General features: G+C 45.2%; 1 protein-coding gene across 6 annotated transcripts in view; it reads left to right on the top strand.

Moving 5' to 3' along the window:
- The first annotated feature begins 7,213 nt into the window (after window positions 1–7,213).
- Window positions 7,214–21,947, top strand: part of LOC129837369 (ATP-dependent translocase ABCB1-like) — a 29,055-nt gene continuing 14,321 nt past the window's right edge. Inside the window, exons 1-10 of one of the 6 annotated variants that reach the window (XM_055903481.1) lie at window positions 7,214–7,343; window positions 7,914–7,983; window positions 8,208–8,283; window positions 9,398–9,554; window positions 10,286–10,334; window positions 15,541–15,732; window positions 16,943–17,114; window positions 17,302–17,426; window positions 17,994–18,165; window positions 18,810–18,923. In XM_055903481.1, the coding sequence (XP_055759456.1) occupies window positions 7,229–7,343; window positions 7,914–7,983; window positions 8,208–8,283; window positions 9,398–9,554; window positions 10,286–10,334; window positions 15,541–15,732; window positions 16,943–17,114; window positions 17,302–17,426; window positions 17,994–18,165; window positions 18,810–18,923 (1,242 nt within the window). In that variant the 5' untranslated portion in view covers window positions 7,214–7,228. Of the gene's footprint in view, window positions 7,429–7,913; window positions 7,984–8,189; window positions 8,284–9,397; window positions 9,555–10,285; window positions 10,335–14,865; window positions 15,053–15,540; window positions 15,733–16,942; window positions 17,115–17,301; window positions 17,427–17,993; window positions 18,166–18,809; window positions 18,924–21,947 lie in introns of those variants that run through there. The other 5 variants (XM_055903480.1, XM_055903476.1, XM_055903477.1 and 2 more) reach the window with 5 other exon arrangements.

The raw sequence follows: 21,947 nt of genomic DNA, 5'->3' as shown, positions 1-21,947 counted from the left end.
GTATAACAAATAACTTTATTCTCTCCTACATCTGCACCCATCTAAAAGGTGTAATGAAAATGTTTCACACCAAACATACCCTGGTCCCAGATTGGTTTGTGCTCATGTCAACTCCAGTGTCAACTCCAGTGTCAACATTTGGCATGCCAATTCAATAAGGAGTTATGGCATTTAGAGTTCACAAGAGAGTAGAAATAGACTGGCACCCAGGCTAGCTGAAACAAGAGAGTTCGTTTAGGTTTTGGCTACTTCCTGTACAGGCCCAGTTGCCAATTATTTAATAGAGAATGAAAGAGGACTCTAGTAGCCAAAAGGCTATATCAGCATAGGCAGCGCCCTTGAGTGCCATTTTAATGTTGTCAATTTGGTGGGACTTCCAACTTCAAGACTGTGGAAAGTGGCTGGCTGAAGCTGCAGCAACGTCAATGGCTACTGGGAGAATCATTTGAAGAATAATCATAGAGATAGATTCAGGACTTTGTATCAGTGCCATTATAGTGTCTGTGGCAGCATGGGCCGCACCATTGAGGATATCTCCATATTGAAGTAGTACATTTTATTTTTCATAACTGGCTGATCCTTCCTGATGACCAGGTTGGACATGACTCCAGCAGGATCACCAGGAGGTATCAGCCGCTGTCCAGTCTTGTGGTTCTCAAATGTCAGATCGTGGGTGGTTCCGATGGCCGCTATCCATGGTGCTGAATCTGGATCTCTGCTACTAGCTCTATTTGCTGGTTTGTTTACCTTTATCATTATTTGTAAGACAAAAGCCACCACAGGTCTAAAGTCCAACCTTTACTGAACAAAAATATAAACGCAAAATGCAACAATTTTTAAGATTTTACTGAGTTACAGTTCACATAAGGAAATCAGTCAATTTAAATAAATCCATTAGGCCCTAATCTATGGATTTGATATAACTGGGCAGGGGCACAGCCATGGATGGGCCTGGGAGGGCATAGGCCCACCCACTTGGGAGCCAGGGCCACCCACTGGAGAGCCAGGCCCAGCCAATCAGAATGAGTTTTTCCCCACAAAAGGGCTTTATTACAGACAGAAATACTCCTCGGTTTCATCAGCTGTCCATGTGGCTGGTTTCAGACTAGGTGAAGAAGCTGGATGTGGAGGTCCTGGGTTGGCGTGGTTACTCGTGGTCTGTGGTTGTGAGGCCGGTTGGACGTACTCAGAATGCCAATACATGCTCCCTCAAAATGTGAGACATCTGTGGCATTGCGTTGTGACATAACTGCACGTTTTAGAGTGGCCTTTTATTGTCCCCAGCACAAGGTGCACCTGTGTAATGATCATGCTGTTTAATCAGCTTCTTGTTATGCCACACCTGTCAGGTGGTTGGATTATCTTTACAAAGGAAAAATGCTCACTAACATGGATGTAGACTAATGTGTGCATAAAATCTGAGATCATTTTTTGTGTATGTACAATTTCTCAGATCTTTTATTTCAGCTCATGAAACATGGGAACACTTTACAGGTTACGTTTATATTTTTGTTCAGTATACATAATCGATATGGTTATTGTTTTGTGTAATATATTGATGTTCAGAATGAGAATAACCTTTATTCGCCAAATATAGGCTATTTATATGTACAGTAATTTGACTCGCTGAAATGGTGCTGCAACAATAAACAGAAAGCAGAGCAAGGTTTTTTTATATTTGTTTAATCAGGCCCCATTGAACGTGTTCGAACTGTGTCCTCTTATGATAGGTGTAGCAGGTAGCCTAGTGGTTAGAGTGGTGGGCTAGTAACTAAAAGGTTGCTGGTTCAATTACCTGAGCTGACAAGGTAAAATCTGTTGCTCTGCCTTTGAGGAAGGCACTTACCCCTAACTTGCCCAAAGGGTGCTGTACTACTATGGCTGACCCAGTAAAACCACACCTATCTGGTGTATGTGAGAATAAAATAAAAATGTTAGAAACTTCGGTTTTCAGGTAGATGGGGACCCCCAGCGGCCATGGAGTAAGCTGCAGCTGTTCCAATACCTGAATCCTTCCTCCCCTTTCCTGAAGTGCCCTGGACACTGATCTGACACACGCTCAGTGGGAATAGTCAGTATGGTGTTTATAGCAGAGGAGAGCCACAGGGTCATTTGGTGAGTTTAAGGTACATGTGTCAAACTCATTCCGTGGGTCTTCACTCCTTTGTACTTGATTGATGAATTAGTCACTAATTAGCAAAGAACTCCTCACCTTGTCTAGATGTTAATTGAAAGGAAAAGGCAGCAGACACTAGGCCCTCCATGGAATGAGTTTGACACCCCACTTTTTGGGCTACTGATGAAATGCAATAGACTACTTATCTACCCCAAGACAACAACTCTGAGACAGACCAATCAAAACTGTTTTGAGGAAACAAGATGCCTCATCTCAGGGGTTAAACTATTTTCTAACTAAACGAGAGGTGCCCCTACTGCAGGGGTAGCCAACTAGATTCAGCCACGGCCTGATTTTTGTTGGAGTGGATGGTAAGGGGGCTGGAACATAATTATAATTTGTACACTGCAAATTGTCCACAACTACGCCCCAAAATAGATTGTATTTGGGAATAACAATAATTTCATACCTTGTTACGAATCCCTTTGGCCCGACAGTCTAGGGGGGGGGGGGGGTGGTAATGGGACCCGTAACATAACTCATGCAAAGTGTATTAGTGACAAAATAACGGTGAGAATGAAATAACCACGATAACTTAAATCTACCGTCAAACTCAGGGTTTATTAACAAACACACGGTAATGGGGGGGGGGGGCAGGAAAAGGGGCTGAGCTGGACCCAAGGAAAGAAACAAATATCCCAAAACACCCCTAAACTAGCCTACTTCAATAACAGCTAACTAACCAAAAATACAGTGGGTGGTCCACCCAGTTCTAACTAGTGTATTTAACAAAGCTGACCTACGGTAGTGTATGCCCATGGGCAAACTGTCTGGTTACCCCCTTTTCCCACCATCAAACAAACACTCACACCATAACCAAAACAATACTCACAGGTGGGGACAAAGTGACATGTAGATGCTAAACCACACAAGAGGTCTACAAACATATGGCATTTACAGTGAGATTGCTACACAAAGAGATCGAACTCTAGAGAAAACAACTGACAGGGTTTTTAAACCAAGGGAAAGGGACTGTGATTGGGTAGGAGAAAAGGAGCAGGTGTCTTCTGATTAGCGACTGATTGGGGAATGATGATTGTCACCTGTGAGTAGGGGAGAAGGAGAGAAAAGAAATACACACAGGATACACACAGAATACTTGTATCCATAACACCTTGATTACATTGAGACACAATCACATGTGTCTAATTTTATTCATGGGAATATGAGGTGAACATATGACCTAAATCAAACTAATTTTGAGCTGAATTCCTGGTGATTTTAGTCATTTTTTGACCAAAAACTAAAATCCCCCCCAAAAGAATATACAGTATATATTATGTAATTTTTTCCCTACAAACTTACAAAAACACTTGCTGGCTAGTTTTGCCATTTTTTCTCACACTGTGGGTTGCTCTTGCAAAATAGATTTTCAACCTCAAGGGTATTTTCTGATTGAATAAAGGTTAAACAGTCTTTATCAATCAGAATCTCTGACCCTGTTCTTCTCCCCTGTCCCTCAGAACTGGTTGGAACTGGTTTGAGCCTGAGAAGGACCCTGAAGACGAGAATACAGACTTGCGCTCCATACCTCAGCTTCTATCTCTGACCTCCTGTCTGTGTAGTCACTAGTTCTGTGGTTGACATCAGAACAAGAGAGAAAGAGCAGATCTCTCTTCCTGATTCTCAGAAAGCAAGTAAAGGGACAAATCTGAAACTATTGAAGTACCACAATAACAGTTGAAAGAGCTTCAGTGAATGATTCATAGATATAGAAGATTATTCAAATCCAATCACATTTTTTTTGTCACATGCGCCGAATGCAACAGGTGTAGATTTGATCTGTGAAATGCTTACTTTGAGCCCTTTCCCAACAATTCAGAGATAAAAAGGAAGAAAAATTGTATATTGTCTTTGGGATGAATTGGTGTCTGACGTTTTGATAGGGAGGAGGGACCTTATCTGACTGACTGGTAACAGATTCTTAGCCTACTTTTGTGAGACACAACCTCGATCTGTCTGTAGATTGACTGAACAAACCTGGATACTTCATATATTCATCCTATAGTAAGACATCAACAACCAGGAAGTTAACCTATCCTAACATGCTTTTTGTCTTAACACCTTTTAACTCATATTTCTCCAGTGCCTACATGTTGTTTTTAGGTCAATCCTTCATTAACCGGTGACATCACTTTATGTCATCCACTTCTACTGAGTCAACGTGTGACGGAAACCCAAGAAGTGATGTCACAGTATGACACCCCCTTTTTTATTAGGCTATTGTCAATGAGTGACACTTCATGGTTCAACGTGAGAACACAGTGGTAGTTGATTGTATGGCATAAATAACCCAAGAGACTAAAATCTCTGGATAGGCCTGCAGGTTGAGACTAATGGTAAACATGTGCTTCATAACATCAACAATAAAACAAAGAAGTGATAGGAAAAGGAGACATAGATGGAGAGCATATTATGATCGTTGAGCATATAAGCCGTGTGTGTGTGTGTGTGTGTGTGTGTGTGTGTGTGTGTGTGTGTGTGTGTGTGTGTGTGTGTGTGTGTGTGTGTGTGTGTGTGTGTGTGTGTGTGTGCGTGTGCGTGTGCGTGTGTGTGTGTGTGTGTGCGCGTGCGTAGAGAAGCTCCTGACTAACTGTACCTTTGGCCCACACACTGGTGTGTGTTTTATTGAATGTTGTATAACGGTATTGTGTTATCTGAATTGGTCTTTGACATGCACATACTCATGGACAATAACACACACCTGTTCCTTTTAGCCCTTTTAGCCAGCCCAACACGGGGAAAGATGTCTACTGTCACTTCACTGTGTACTGACATTATCTACCAGCCCAACACGGGGAAAGATATCTACTGTCACTTCACTGTGTACTGACATTATCTACCAGCCCAACACGAGGGAAGATATCTACTGTCACTTCACTGTGTACTGACATTATCTACCAGCCCAACACGGGGAAAGATGTCTACTGTCACTTCACTGTGTACTGACATTATCTACCAGCCCAACACGAGGGAAGATATCTACTGTCACTTCACTGTGTACTGACATTATCTACCAGCCCAACACGAGGGAAGATGTCTACTGTCACTTCACTGTGTACTGACATTATCTACCAGCCCAACACGAGGGAAGATGTCTACTGTCACTTCACTGTGTACTGACATTATCTACCAGCCCAACACGAGGGAAGATGTCTACTGTCACTTCACTGTGTACTGACATTATCTACCAGCCCAACACGGGGGAAGATATCTACTGTCACTTCACTGTGTACTGACATTATCTACCAGCCCAACACGGGGAAAGATATCTACTGTCACTTCACTGTGTACTGACATTATCTACCAGCCCAACACGAGGGAAGATATCTACTGTCACTTCACTGTGTACTGACATTATCTACCAGCCCAACACGGGGGAAGATGTCTATTGTCACTTCACTGTGTACTGACATTATCTACCAGTCCAACACGAGGGAAGATATCTACTGTCACTTCACTGTGTACTGACATTATCTACCAGTCCAACACGAGGGAAGATGTCTACTGTCACTTCACTGTGTACTGACATTATCTACCAGCCCAACACGAGGGAAGATGTCTACTGTCACTTCACTATGTACTGACATTATCTACCAGCCCAACACGAGGGAAGATGTCTACTGTCACTTCACTGTGTACTGACATTATCTACCAGCCCAACACGGGGGAAGATGTCTATTGTCACTTCACTGTGTACTGACATTATCTACCAGTCCAACCAGAAATTATATTCAGTCTTGGAGGACAATGGAGATTGGAATCTCAGTAGAGAAATGTTTTCTGATTTAGCTTGTCATTGAGATATACATTTTTTTTACTCCATTGTCCTTCAGTAGTTGAATATGTTGTCCGGTGTCCAGTCATTCCAGCTTGATCAATGGCCAAGAAAGGCCAGAGAGATTCTGAGGGGAAGTTAATGGTTTTATCAAAAAGAGCAACTCACTGGCCACCATACTGTCTGTCTGTGGGTATGTGAACCCTGTACCAGTCCCTGATGATGACAATGATTAACAAATGTAGAGAGGGAAATGGCAGTGTGGGAGTCTTTATCCCTTTACAATGCTACACAAGCTGACAGAACTCATTAGAACACAGTGAACAAGACAAAGCACTAACTCAGACTGGAGGAAAAATAACATCATCAATGTTCATTTATAGTTGAATGAACAAGTTTTTTTGCCAACGTTTTCTCAAGTTGGAGCTAAGTTTTGGCCAAGGTGTTGTTCAGGTAACACTTAGCCCCAAAAGTTGAGTAAACAAAAAAATAGTATGTGGAACCAGTTACTTAATTAGTTGAAACAATAGATTTGTGGGGTTTCTTTTTTTTACAGTGTGTGTTCTCAATGTAATTAATAACAGAAACTGTTTTGGCCTAAAGCTGAACAATTACAAGTAGAGGTAAGGGGCATTGGAGTGTGATAGTAACTCAGTTTTTATTTAATTTAACTAGGCAAGTCATTTAAGAACATATTCGTATTTACAATGCCTGCCTACACTGGCCAAACCCAGATGATGCTGGGCCAATTGTGCACTGCCCTATGGGACTCCCAATCACGGCCAGATGTGATACAGCCTGGAATCGAACCAGGGACTGTAGTGACCCCTCTTGCACTGAGATGCAGTGCCTTTGACCACTGCACTACTCGGGAGTTTTACTATAGACTAGTCCTAGATCATTTATAGTCATTGTTCACTCTGGGTTCTAGGCACGTCAATAGATGAAACAGTCAATAAGATGTTCATTTTGCTGAACTGGTAGGCTCTCCATTCTTTATAAGAGATTGGACATTGGTTTTATGGATGCCCACTGTTGGTTCACGATGTTGTGAGAGAGAAAAATAATATAGCGGTGGTTGTCTCTCAAATAGCGGCAACATGAGATGGCCATGTCCGGTATCTAATATAATAACAAAGACACACACTCAGCCATCACCCTATAGGTCATTGTCTCCTCCCTTAAAGCAGCTCCTGACGTCGAAGTCAAGGACAGACAGACGTTTGGTGGACATCAGAAGGTGTGATTTGAGCAGGGGCGGCACGCGGCAGTAAATGATGTCACCCCCATGTAACTATGATATAAGAGAAGCGCTGCTGCCTCCCTTGTTTCTCTATTGGGAGAACGAAACAGAGGTAGACAAAGAGAGGACAGCACCGGAGCTGGGGGGTAAGCACCGAGAGTGGACCAACTATTGTCAAAAATAGAAACGAGGGAAGAGAGAGATCCTGTGCGAGGTGGTGGGAAAGAAGCGGTGAGTTTATCTAACAACCATTATGTATTTTTAATGCGCTCGACCGGATCTTCCGTTACACTTTATAATGTCAACTGCTTTTTCTAATAGCCTACAAGACAAGTCTAGACTATAGCCTATACTACAAAACTATTTTAAAAGTAGGCTTAATAAATATGAAGTAAACTTCTGGGGCATATTGAGGGTGTTAATTCACTACCCAGTGCAGACCATAGATATAGATTCTCATTCTAGTCCTGTGGTCAAGATATTATGAACCGGAGTCAGTATCATGCAACCAGTTCGTTATCATTTAGTAAATGAATTCGCACGCACGCCCATGATGAGTTCAGCCTGTGGGTTAGCCCCTTAAATACTTTATTGCAGGTGTCAAAGTTTGTCTTTCCCCAGACTCTTGAGGACGCTTAAATATCTTACCGTTATACGTATTTGTGATCTCACCTGTACGGTTGTACCTGTCTGTATTGCTTCCTACATGCCATTAGACCCAGACATGGGCAAGAAGGATGAGATAGCCGTGGCCAAAGTCAAGATTGAGCAAAACGGAGACATTGGGTAAATATTTAGGTGCTGAGAATGTTGTCTTTGGGTGTTTGTATTTTGTCAACAATTGTTTCTATAGTCGGTATAATATCGATTTGTGTTATTCCTTCATTGGAATTACGGTCTAGTTCCTGAGTTAACTAACTTAATAACTTTATCTGCCGTTTTTAAAGTTGAAAGATTATTATATAAAATTGATTTATAAAATGATGTTGTAGATATTCTGTTTCTTCTAGAGAGGATAAAGATGAAGAGAAAAAGGGGGGAAAGGAGAAAGAGCCAAAGATGCCGATGATTGGCGCCATAGCTCTGGTGAGTAGCCTAGACAAACTGTCACATACTTCTCCAGCTGTACACACTGTAGACTATTTATTATCAGGGCCCCGAGGTATTGTGTGTGTGTGTGTGTGTGTGGGTGTGTGTGGGTGGTTGGTTGGTTGTGAGAATGTGTGTGCATGTGACTGTGTGCCTGCATGTGAACGTGTGCGTGCAACGTGCTTGCATGCGTGTAAAGTTGGAACCCAGATCAGACATGAATGTGGAAATAGGGGGGGTTGGGGAGGGGTCTGTTTCCTCTGTTCCCCTGCTGGGCCAGTAGAATAGCTGAAGGTTGAATTTCCTCTGGTCCCCTGCTGGACCAGTAGAATAGCTGAAGGTTGAATTCCTCTGGTCCCCTGCTGGGCCAGTAGAATAGCTGAAGGTTTAATTTCCTCTGTTCCCCTGCTGGGCCAGTAGAATAGCTGAAGGTTGCATTTCCTCTGGTCCCCTGTTGGGCCAGTAGAATAGCTGAATGTTGCATTTCCTCTGGTCCCCTGTTGGGCCAGTAGAATAGCTGAAGGTTGCATTTCCTCTGGTCCCCTGCTGGGCCAGTAGAATAGCTGAAGGTTGCATTTCCTCTGGTCCCCTGCTGGGCCAGTAGAATAGCTGAAGGTTGCATTTCCTCTGGTCCCCTGCTGGGCCAGTAGAATAGCTGAAGGTTGCATTTCCTCTGGTCCCCTGCTGGGCCAGTAGAATAGCTGAAGGTTTCATTTCCTCTGTTCCCCTGCTGGGCCAGTAGAATAGCTGAAGGTTTAATTTCCTCTGTTCCCCTGCTGGGCCAGTAGAATAGCTGAATGTTGCATTTCCTCTGGTCCCCTGCTGGACCAGTTAAATTTCCTCTGGTTAGGAGCCTCTACATACAAAAGTATTGAGTTCTACATACAAAATGACTCAGAGTATTCATTACCTTCATATGTTCTCTTTCTCTCTCTGCGCATCTGTCCATCTCTGTCCCTTTCCTCTCCACTTATCCTTCCCCCCTTTAATTCTTTATCCCCTTACCTCTCCCCTGCCCCTTCTCACTCCCTTTCTCTCTCTCCTTCCCAATCTCTCACTTTCCTCATATCCCCACCCTGCCCCTCACTCCTCCTCCCCCATGCCTCTATAGTTCAGGTTTGCTGATGGTTGGGACAGGTTGATGATTGTGCTGGGGACCATCATGGCTATGGTTAATGGAACGGTCCTCCCTCTCATGTGTATCGTCTTTGGGGACATGACTGACAGCTTCATAGGAGACTCCATACAGACACAGAATAACTTCACCAGTGAGTCAGTCCCTACACACACACACACACACACACACACACACACACACACACACACACACACACACACACACACACACACACACACACACACACACACACACACACACACACACAAGCATGCACGCAAACACACACACACACACACACACACACACACACACACACACACACACACACACACACACACACACACACACACACACACACTCACACACACACACACACACACACACACACACACACACACACACACACACACACACACACACACACACACACACACACACACTCTTAAAGGACAACGCCACCACTTTTCAACCTCATTTTCATCTCCAACACAATACCAGTGCCTACATGTGAAAACGACGCATTTCTATAAAAAGAATAGGAAAAATATAAAGTTAAATAGTTATACCTGATGACATCATAAAAAGCTAAAACATTAAAAAAAAAAGTGATTTTCAAACAATATGAGATTTGAGGTGATGCGGGGAGCAAGAAAATACCCTCTGGCTAGAAACTCATTGCAAGTTTTGAAAATCACTGTTTTTTGTCACAGATAACAATTTTTTTAGGACCTTTCTTCTTGTCTTTTTAACCACAGATCATAGAAATAGGCTGTTTTCACATATAGACACTGGTTTGGTGTTGGAGATAATGAACATGAGGTTGAAAAGTGGTGGAATTGCCCTTTAACTGTCTAACTGTCACATCTTTTCCTGCTCTAGACATCACGTTCCCTGTTTCCAACACCACTCTGGGAGAGGAGATGACGGGGTGAGGCTAAGACTCAATGATATTTCAGTTTACCAAGAAGGGAGCAGTTCCTGATCTTTGACCGGATTTATTTCAGAGCCTCTGTATCCGTGAGTCCGCAAATTCTCACAGTATCTCACGGGAACTTGGACTTAATCTATTTTCATAACCTAGACAGGGTGAACTGCATAGTTAAAGGGCAATTCCACCACTTTTCAACCTCATATTTATTATCTCCAGCACCATACCAGTGTCTACATGCGGAAATTATTCAGACTCCTTGACTTTTCCCACATTTTGTTACATACAGGCTTATTCTAAAATTGATGAAATCGTTTTTTTCCTCTCATCAGTCTACACACAATACCCCATAAGGACAAAGAAAAACATGTTTTTAGAAATGTTTGCTAATTTATAAAAAAAATTCAACTGAAATATCACATTCACATAAGTATTCAGACCATTTACTCAGGACTTTGTTGAAGCACCTTTGAAAATGATTACAGCTTCAAGTCTTCCTGGGTATGACGTTACAAACATGGGGAGTTTCTACAATTCTTCTCCGCAGATCCTCTAAAGCTCTGTCAGATTGGATGGGGAGCGTTGCTGCACAGCTATTTTCAGGTCTCTCCAGAGACGTTTGATCGGGTTCAAGTCCGGGCTCTGGCTTGGCCACTCAAGGACATTCAGAGACTTGTCCCGAAGCCACTCCTGTGTTGTCTTGGCTGTGTGCTTAGGGTCGTTGTCATGTTGGAAGGGGAATCTTCGCCCCCAGTCTGAGGTCCTGAGCGCTCTGGAGCAGGTTTTCATCAAGGATCTCTCTGTAATTTGCTCTGTCATCTTTGCTTCAATCCTGACTAGTCTCCCAGTCCATGCTGCTGAAAAACATCCCCACAGCATGATGCTGCCACCACCATGCTTCACCGTAGGGATGGTGCCAGGTTTCCTCCAGACGTGACGCTTGGCATTCAGGCCAAAGTGTATGGCATATGTCAAATCTTGGTTACATCAAATCAAATGAAATTTAATTTGTCACATACGCTGAATATGTACATGTAGGTAGAGTTATTAAAGTGACTATGCATAGATAATAACAGAGAGTAGCAGCAGCGTAGAGTGAGGGGAGGGGGTAATTCAAATAGTCTGGGTAGCCATCTGATTAGCTGTTCAGGAGTTTTATGGCTTGGTAGAAGCTGTTTAGAAGCCTCTTGGAGCTAGACTTGGCGCTCCAGTACCGCTTGCCGTGCAGTAGCAGAGAGAACAGTCTATGACTAGGGTGGCTGGAGTCTTTGACAATTTTTAGGGCCTTCCTCTGACACCGCCTGGTGTAGACTGGGACTTACGAAAGCTAAGGCTGGCTTTTTCAAACAGAAATTTGCATCCTGTAGCACTAATTCCAAAAGGTTTTGGGACACTGTAAAGTCCATGGAGAATAAGAGCACCTCCTCCCAGCTTCCCACTGCACTGAGGCTAGGAAACACTGTCACCACCGATAAATCTACAATAATCGATCATTTCAATAAGCATTTTTCTACGGCTAGCCATGCTTTCCACCTGGCTACCCCTACCCTGGCCAACAGCTCTACACCCCCTGCAGCAACTTGCCCAACCCCCCCCCCCCCCCCCCCCCTTGCTTCTCCTTCACCCAAATCCAGACAGCTGATGTTCTGAAAGAGCTGCAAAATCTGGATCCCTACAAATTAGCTGGGCTAGACAATCTGTACCCTCTCTTTCTAAAATTATCCGCAGAAATTGTTGCAACCCCTATTACTAGCCTGTTCAACCTCTCTTTTGTATCGTCTGAGATCCCCAAAGATTGGAAAGCTGCCATGGTCATCCCCCTCTTCAAAGGGGGAGACACTCTAGACCCAAACTGTTATAGATCTATATCCATCCTGCCCTGCCTTTCTAAAATCTTCGAAAGCCAAGTTAACAAACAGATCACCAACCATTTTGAATCCCACCGTACCTTCTCCACTATGCAATCTGGTTTCTGAGCTGGTCATGGGTGCACCTCAGCCACGCTCAAGGTCCTAAACGATATCATAACCGCCATTGATAAAAGACAGCCGTCTTCATCAACCTGGCCAAGACTTTCGACTCTGTCAATCATCGCATTCTTATCGGCAGACTCAATAGCCTTGGTTTCTCAAATGACTGCCTCACCTGGTTCACCAACTACTTCTCAGATAGAGTTCAGTGTGTCAAATCGGAGGGCCTGTTGTCCGGACCTCTGCAGTCTCTATGGGGGTGCCACAGGGTTCAATTCTCGGGCCGACTCTGTTCTCTGTATATATCAATGATGTCGCTCTTGCTGCTGGTGATTCTCTGATCCACCTCTATGCAGACGACACCATTCTGTATACCTCTGGCCCTTCTTTGGACACTGTGTTAACAAACCTCTAAACGAGCTTAAATGCCATACAACACTCCATCCGAGGCCTCCAACTGCTTTTAAATGCTAGTAAAACTAAATGCATGCTCTTCAACCGATTGCTGCCCGCACCCACCTGCCCGACTAGCATCACTGCTCTGGACAGTTCTGACTTAGAATATGTGGAAAACTACAAATACCTAGGTGTCTGGTTAGACTGTAAACTCTCCTTCCAGACTCATATTAAGCATCTCCAATCCAAAATTAAATCTAGAATCGGCTTCCTATTTCACAACAAAACATCCTTCACTCATGCTGCCAAACATACCCTCGTAAAACGGACCATCCTACCGATCCTTAACTTCAGCAATGTCATTTACAAAATAGCCTCCATCACTCTACTCAGCAACCTGGATGCAGTCTATCACAGTGTCATCCATTTTGTCACCAACGCCCCAAATACTACCCACCACTGCGACCTGTATGCTCTCGTTGGCTGGTCCTTGCTACATATTCGTCGCCAAATCCACTGGCTCCAGGTCATCTATAAGTCTTTCCTAGGTAAAGCCCTGCCTTATCTCAGCTCACTGGTCACTATAGCAACACCCACCTCTAGCACGCACTCCAACAGGTATATTTCGCTGGTCATCCCCAAAGCCAACACTTCCTTTCCTTCCAGTTCTCTGCTGCCAATGACTGGAACGAATTGCAAAAATCACTGAAGCTGGAGGCTTATATCTCCTTCTCTAACTTTAAGCATCAGCTGTCAGAGCAGCTTACCGATCACTGTACCTGTACACAGCCAATCTGTAAATAGCACACCCAACTACCACACCCACTGTCATCCCCATATTGTTATTTATCTTCTTGCTCTTTTGCACCCCAGTATCTCTACTTGTACATCATCATCTGCACATTTATCACTCTAGTATTAATGCTAAATTGTAATTATTTCACCTCTATGGCCTATTTATTGCCTTACCTCCCTAATCTTTTACATTCGCACACACTGTACATATTTTTTTCTATTGTGTTATTGACTGTATGTTTGTTTATGTGTAACTCTGTGTTGTTGTTTTTGTTGCACTGCTTTGCTTTATCTTGGCCACGTCGCAGTTGTAAATGAGAACTTGTTCTCGTCTGGCCTACCTGGTTAAATAAAGGTGAAATAAAACTTTTAAAAAGAGGTCCTGGATGGCAGGAGCTTGGCCGTACACACTACCCTCTACAAGGCCTTGCGGTCGGAGGCCGAGCAGTTGCCATGCCAGGCAGTGATGCAGACCAGAGAATCTTGTTTCTCATGGTCTTAGAGTCTTTAGGTGCCTTTTGGCAAACCAAACTGCAAGTGGGCTGTCATGTGCCTTTTACTGAGGAGTGGCTTCCGTCTGGCCACTCTACCATAAAGGCCTGATTGGTGGAGTGCTGCAGAGATGGTTGTCCTTCTGGAAGTTTCTCCCATCTGCACAGAGGAACTCTAGAGCTCTGTCAGAGTGACCACCTCCCTGACCAAGGCCCTTCTCCCCCGATTGCTCAGTTTGGCCAGGCGGCCCGCTCTAGGAAGAGTCTTGGTGGTTCCAAACTTCTTTCATTTAAGAATGATCGAGGCCACCATCTTCTTGAGGACCTTCAATGCTGCAGAAATGTTTATGTACCCTTCCCCAGGTCTGTGCCTCAACAAAATCCTGTCTCGGAACTCTACGGACAATTCCTTTGACCTCATGGCTTGGTTTTTCCTCTGACATGCACTGTCAACTGTGGGACCTTATATAGACAGGTGTGGATCTTTCCAAATCATGTCCAATCAATTGAATTTACCACAAGTGGACTCCAATCAAGTTGTAGAAACATCTCAAGAATGATCAATGGAAACAGGATGCACCTGAGTTTAATTTCGAGTCTCATAGCAAAGGGTCTGAATACTTATGTAAATAAGGTATTTCTGTTTTTTTTAATATGTTTTTTTATGAATTTGCAATAATTAAAAAAAACAGTTTCAGCTTAGTCATTATGGGGTATTGTGTGTAGATTGCTGAGGAATTTTCTTTTTTAACATATTTTAGAATAAGGCTGTAAAGTAACAAAATGTGGAAAAAGTCAAGGGGTCTGAATATTTTCCAAAGGCACTGTATAAACTCGTTGCAGGTTTTGAAAATCACTGTTTTTACTTTTAATTATATTAATTGTAAGGATCGACGCATGGGACGAGAAGCAGGTACAGGGAGTGAACATTTAATTAACCACGAACATGGAACAGGACAGGACAGCGTCTGGACAGGAACACACAACAACATTAATGCAGACACAGGGAACACACGGGGAAGCAGACAGTTATAGACGGGGCAATCAACAAAGGGAAGGAGTCCAGGTGAGTCCAATGAGCGCTGCTGCGCATAATGAGCGCCAGACAGGGAGAATGGGAGCAGGCGTGACATTAATGATGTCATAGGGTAGGATTGTGTGGAACCTTTTATTTTGAACCACAGAATGTTGAAACACACATATTTTCAGATATGTGAACAGATACAGAGCCTCAGAATTTAAAGATCTGGTCCCAGATAAGGAGCTACTTCCCTATAAAATAAATTGTAATGTCAAATGGCATTTTCAAGAGATCACCTTTACCTCTCTGCCTTTGTGCCTCAGTCCCCTTGCTATTTACTCCATAATGGATGGTATTTTGTATAGATTTATATGTATAAATTCACCTGCGTAATGTAAACACACATACCGTCATGTTTACAAAGTCATTATTCCCTAAGATGTACCCCTGTGCCCCAAATATCTCCAAACCATCATTAAGGTTTTGTATGTCTGGATGTGTGTGTGTTGACCAGCTGTATGTCTGTATTCCAGCCATGCTATCTACTACTCTATAATGGGTGCGGTGGTGTTGGTAGCAGCCTACATGCAGGTGGCCTTCTGGACCCTGGCCGCAGGCAGGCAGGTCAAACGCCTCAGGAAGCTCTTCTTCCACTGCATCATGCAGCAGGAGATCGGCTGGTTCGACGTCAACGAGACGGGAGAACTCAACACCCGCCTAACAGAGTGAGGAGCTCCTATAGGAATGGATTGGCATTTATAGGGGAAGGTGTTTTTACATTGCTACCATCTGGATATGTAGCTTCAGGGTTTAAACAGCCCTGTTCAATCAAATATGGGGAGTGTGCACATGCGTGTGTGTATATGTGTGTGTGTATGTGTGCATGTGTATGTATGTGCGTGTGTGTGTATATACACGTGTGTTTGCGTGTATGTGTGTGTGTGTGTATGTGAGTGTATGTGTATGTTACGATTCCCTTTGGCCCGACAGTCTAGGGGGGGATGGTAATGGGACCCGTAACATAACTCATGCAAAGTGTAATAGTGACAAAGTAACGGTGAGAACGAAATAACCACGATAACTTAAATTTACCGTCAAACTCAGGGTTTATTAACAAACACACGGTAATGGGGGGGGGGGGGGGGGGCAGGAAAAGGGGCTGAGCTGGACCCAAGGAAAGAAACAAATATCCCAAAACACACCTAAACTAGCCTACTTCAATAACAGCTAACTAACCAAAAATACAGTGGGTGGTCCACCCAGTTCTAACTATTGTATTTAACGATGTTGACCTACGGTAGTGTATGCCCATGGGCGTCTTATCTTGGTTACCCCCTTTTCCCACCATCAAACAAACACTCACACACCATAACCAAAACAATACTCACAGGTGGGGACAAAGTGACATGTAGATGCTAAACCACACAAGAGGTCTACAAACATATGGCATTTACAGTGAGATTGCTACACAAAGAGATCGAACTCTAGAGAAAACAACTGACAGGGTTTTTAAACCAAGGGAAAGGGACTGTGATTGGGTAGGAGAAAAGGAGCAGGTGTCTTCTGATTAGCGACTGATTGGGGAATGATGATTGTCACCTGTGAGTAGGGGAGAAGGAGAGAAAAGAAATACACACAGGATACACACAGAATACTTGTATCCATAACAGTGAGTGTATTTGTGTGTGAGTGGATGTGTGTGTGTGTGTGTGTGTGTGTATGAGTGTGTGTGTGTGTATATGTGTGTGTGTGTGTGTGTGTGTGTGTGTGTGTGTGTGTGTGTGTGTGTGTGTGTGTGTGTGTGTGTGTGTGTGTGTGTGTGTGTGTGTGTGTGTGTGTGTGTGTTTGTGAGTGTGTGTGTATGGGAGTGTGTGTGTGTGTGTCTGTGTGTGTGTGTGTGTATGTGTTTTATTTTGTATTTCCTCTCCTCCACAGTGACATCTATAAGATCAACGAGGGGATAGGTGACAAGGTGGGCATGTTGATCCAGTCCTTCACCACCTTCATCGCTTCCTTCATCATCGGCTTCAGCAAAGGATGGAAGCTCACCCTTGTCATCCTGGCTGTCAGCCCTGTGCTGGGCTTCTCTGCTTTTATATTCAGCAAGGTGGGCCTCACACACACACACACACACACACACACACACACACACACACACACACACACACACACACACACACACACACACACACACACACACACACACACACACACACACACACACACACACACACACACACACACACACACACACACACCTCTCTTGACGGTCTTTCTCCGTTGTGTGTCTCTAGGTACTGACGTCCTTCACATCCCTGGAGCAGAGTGCTTATGCTAAAGCTGGAGCCGTGGCTGAGGAGGTGATCTCTTCTGTCAGAACAGTCTTCGCTTTCGGTGGACAACAGAAGGAGATAACCAGGTGTGTGTGAGAGAGAGAGGGGGGGGGGGGGGGGTAGAATGGAGACTTTTGCTAACGTTAAAGGAGCGGTAACTAAGGCAACAGACAGGTCACCAGGATAATGTTCCTAAAGGACTTGTTGCTGCTGTGAAGACCATTAGCCTGAGCAGAGTCAGTAGTTGTTATTGTTCTATAAGTGGATAGACCAGTCCACACCACTCTGTGTAAAACCATCAGTGAGGAGGACAATTGGATTAGTGTGGTGTGTTTGTATATGTATACCATCTCTCTCTTTCTCTCTCTCATTCCCTCTGTCTCTCTCTGTATTTCTCTCTCATTCCCTCTGTCTCTCTCTGTATTTCTCTCTCATTCCCTCTGTCTCTCTTTGTATTTCTCTCTCATTCCCTCTGTCTCTCTCTGTATTTCTCTCTCATTCCCTCTGTCTCTCTCTGTATTTCTCTCTCATTCCCTCTGTCTCTCTCTGTATTTCTCTCTCATTCCCTCTGTCTCTCTGTGTTTTTCTCTCTCTTTCAATTCCTGTGCGTGTGCGTTTTTCTGTGTGTGTGTGTGTGTTGTTTTGCACCACAGGTATGAGAAAAACTTGGAGGATGCTAAGAACATGGGGATCCGTAAAGCCATCTCTGCTAACATCGCCATGGGCTTCACCTTCCTGATGATCTATCTGTCCTACGCTCTGTCCTTCTGGTACGGCAGCACACTCATCCTATCTGGAGAATACACCATTGGAACTGTCCTCACCGTGAGTACACACACACACACACACACACACACACACACACACACACACACACACACACACACACACACACACACACACATACACATACACATACAGTCTTGTATAACTAACCTAGTGGGGATACACAATTCAGTCCCATTCAAAATCTTATTTTCCCTAACCCCTAAACTTAACCCCAAAACCTAACATTAACTCTAACGCTAACCCTAGCTCCTAACCCTATAATTAACACTATCTCCAAACTCTAGAACTAACCCTAGCTCCTCACCCTAGAATTAACCCTAGCTCATCACCCTAGAATTAACCCTAGCTCCTCACCCTAGAAGTAACCCTAGCTCCTCACCCTAGAAGTAACCCTAGCTCCTTACCCTAGAATTAACCCTAGCTCCTAACCCTAGAATTAACCCAAGCTCCTCACCCTAGAAGTAACCCTAGCTCCTCACCCTAGAATTAATTCTAGCTCCTAACCCTAGAATTAACCCTAGCTCCTCACCCTAAACCTAATTCTAACCTTAATACTAAACCCCACTAGAAATCAAATGTGAACTTGTAGGGACTAACAGAATGTCCTGAGTTGGTGAAATTTGTGTTTGTTTACTACAGTTACACACACACACACACTGATGTTTATTTATGTCCTGTAGGTGTTCTTCACAGTGTTGATCGGGGCGTTTGCCATGGGACAGACTTCTCCTAATGTCCAGGCCTTCGCCAGTGCCCGGGGAGCGGCACACAAAGTCTACAACATCATCGACAATGTGAGACACACACACACACACTCTGGGCTGATCAGGGTTAACACAGAGCGAAGCATCACTGTGGTTATAGCAGAATGGACTGTTCTTAGTTCACTGTGCGTTTGTGAATGGTTCACGATTGTTAATGTTTCACGATGACTTGAGTTTACAACGCACAGTCAGACAGACAGAGCCGCTCTTACCATGCTTACATACAGTATATACACACTGAGGAACGTGGTTGAATATGAATACCCTGACCATCAAAATGTTGTGTTGCAAAACTAGCTTTTTACTATCAAGAGAAATCAAAGTTACATTCTTTGAACTCTCCCCCCAATCACACACACACACACTCGCACACGCACACACACACGCACGCACGCACGCACGCACGCACACACACACACACACACACACACACACACACACACACACACACACACTCACACACACACACACCAAAGACAAAAACAAGGGGAAACTGTGGAAGGGTGAGGTACCCAGGGGAACTTACATATTGTAAGATCTGAAAGAGGGAGAGAGAGAGAGAGAGAGAGAGAGAGAGAGAGAGAGACATACACACACTCCCTGGTACAGACACACAAACATACACACACACACTAACACACACACTGTAACAGACAGGCACACACACGTACTGTTCATGCTCTGTAACACGAAAACTAGTGTAAATAAACAGGGCTAAACTAACACGTAGATAAATCTGCCCTCTGGCTAACACTCTTCCTCCTATTGTCCCTCTGAGAGGGGAGAGAGAGGTGGGGGACTCATAGAGAGAGGGGAGAGAGAGGCGGGGGACTCATAGAGAGAGGGGAGAGAGAGGCGGTGGACTCATAGAGAGAGGGGAGAGAGAGGCGGGGGACTCATAGAGAGAGGGGAGAGAGAGGCGGGGGACTCATAGAGAGAGGGGAGAGAGAGGCGGTGGACTCATAGAGAGAGGGGAGAGAGAGGCGGGGGACTCATAGAGAGAGGGGAGAGAGAGGCGGGGCACTCATAGAGAGAGGGGAGAGAGAGGCGGGGGACTCATAGAGAGAGGGGAGAGAGAGGCGGGGGACTCATAGAGAGAGGGGAGAGAGAGGCAGGAGACTCGTAGAGAGAGGGGAGAGAGAGGCGGTGGACTCATAGAGAGAGGGGAGAGAGAGGCGGGGGACTCATAGAGAGAGGGGAGAAAGAGGCAGGAGACTCATAGAGAGAGGGGAGAGAGAGGTGGGGGACTCATAGAGAGAGGGGAGAGAGAGGCAGGAGACTCATAGAGAGAGGGGAGAAGAGGCAGGGGACTCATAGAGAGAGGGGAGAGAGAGGCGGGGGACTCATAGAGAGAGGGGAGAGAGGCAGGGGACTCATAGAGAGAGGGGAGAGTTAGGCGGGGCACTCATAGAGAGAGGGGAGAAGAGGCAGGGGACTCATAGAGAGAGGGGAGAGAGAGGCGGGGGACTCATAGAGAGAGGGGAGAGAGAGGCGGGGCACTCATAGAGAGAGGGGAGAGAGAGGCGGGGGACTCATAGAGAGAGGGGAGAGAGAGGCGGTGGACTCATAGAGAGAGGGGAGAGAGAGGCGGGGGACTCATAGAGAGAGGGGAGAGAGAGGCGGGGGACTCATAGAGAGAGGGGAGAGAGAGGCGGGGGACTCATAGAGAGAGGGGAGAGAGAGGCGGGGGACTCATAGAGAGAGGGGAGAGAGAGGCAGGAGACTCATAGAGAGAGGGGAGAGAGAGGCAGGAGACTCATAGAGAGAGGGGAGAAGAGGCAGGGGACTCATAGAGAGAGGGGAGAGAGAGGCGGGGGACTCATAGAGAGAGGGGAGAAGAGGCAGGGGACTCATAGAGAGAGGGGAGAGAGAGGCGGGGGACTCATAGATAGAGGGGAGAGAGGCAGGAGACTCATAGAGAGAGGGGAGAGAGAGGCGGGGCACTCATAGAGAGAGGGGAGAGAGAGGCGGGGGACTCATAGAGAGAGGGGAGAGAGAGGCGGGGGACTCATAGAGAGAGGGGAGAGAGAGGCGGGGCACTCATAGAGAGAGGGGAGAGAGAGGCGGGGGACTCATAGAGAGAGGGGAGAAGAGGCAGGGGACTCATAGAGAGAGGGGAGAGAGAGGCGGGGGACTCATAGAGAGAGGGGAGAGAGGCAGGAGACTCATAGAGAGAGGGGAGAGAGAGGCGGGGGACTCATAGAGAGAGGGGAGAAGAGGCAGGGGACTCATAGAGAGAGGGGAGAGAGAGGTGGGGGACTCATAGAGAGAGGGGAGAGAGGCAGGAGACTCATAGAGAGAGGGGAGAGAGAGACGGTGGACTCATAGAGGGAAGGAGAGAGGTGGGGGACTCACAGAGGGAGGGAGGTCTGATGGAAAGAAGGATGGTGGAGGGAGGGGACTAAAAGAGAGGGGCGTAGAGAGCAGGAGGCTAAAGCACAGTCCTCGTTCACCAATCACCACACTCCCACCAGAATCAATCCTTTCTGATTCGGCCCACCATTTTATCTGCAGGCTGCTCTGAAATGGGGCCTTGAATTCCAGCTGGAATTGCTGTCTACTTATATAATGTCTATGGTGTGAATGGGGAAACTTTTTGGACTCTGTAGAGCGCTTAACACACAGTAGAATAACACATCTGTCCCCACTGAGCAGTCAGGAATACAGGGAGTCTTCAGAAGGGGATGTTTATGCTGCTGCATAAACCAGGCCTCCGTGTCTGTGTGTGTTTATGCTGCTGTATAAACCAGGCCTCTGTGTCTGTGTGTCTTTATGCTGCTGTATAAACCAGGCCTCTGTGTCTGTGTGTGTTTATGCTGCTGTATAAACCAGGCCTCTGTGTCTGTGTGTCTTTATGCTGCTGTATACACCAGGCCTCTGTGTCTGTGTGTGTTTATGCTGCTGTATAAACCAGGCCTCTGTGTCTGTGTGTCTTTATGCTGCTGTATAAACCAGGCCTCTGTGTCTGTGTGTCTTTATGCTGCTGTATAAACCAGGCCTCTGTGTCTGTGTGTGTTTATGCTGCTGTATAAACCAGGCCTCTGTGTCTGTGTG

Source organism: Salvelinus fontinalis, chromosome 38 (assembly GCF_029448725.1).
Source record: "Salvelinus fontinalis isolate EN_2023a chromosome 38, ASM2944872v1, whole genome shotgun sequence".
NCBI lineage: Eukaryota > Metazoa > Chordata > Actinopteri > Salmoniformes > Salmonidae > Salvelinus > Salvelinus fontinalis.
Note: the sequence above shows the minus strand (reverse complement) of the source record. Positions and strands in the feature narration are given on the sequence as shown.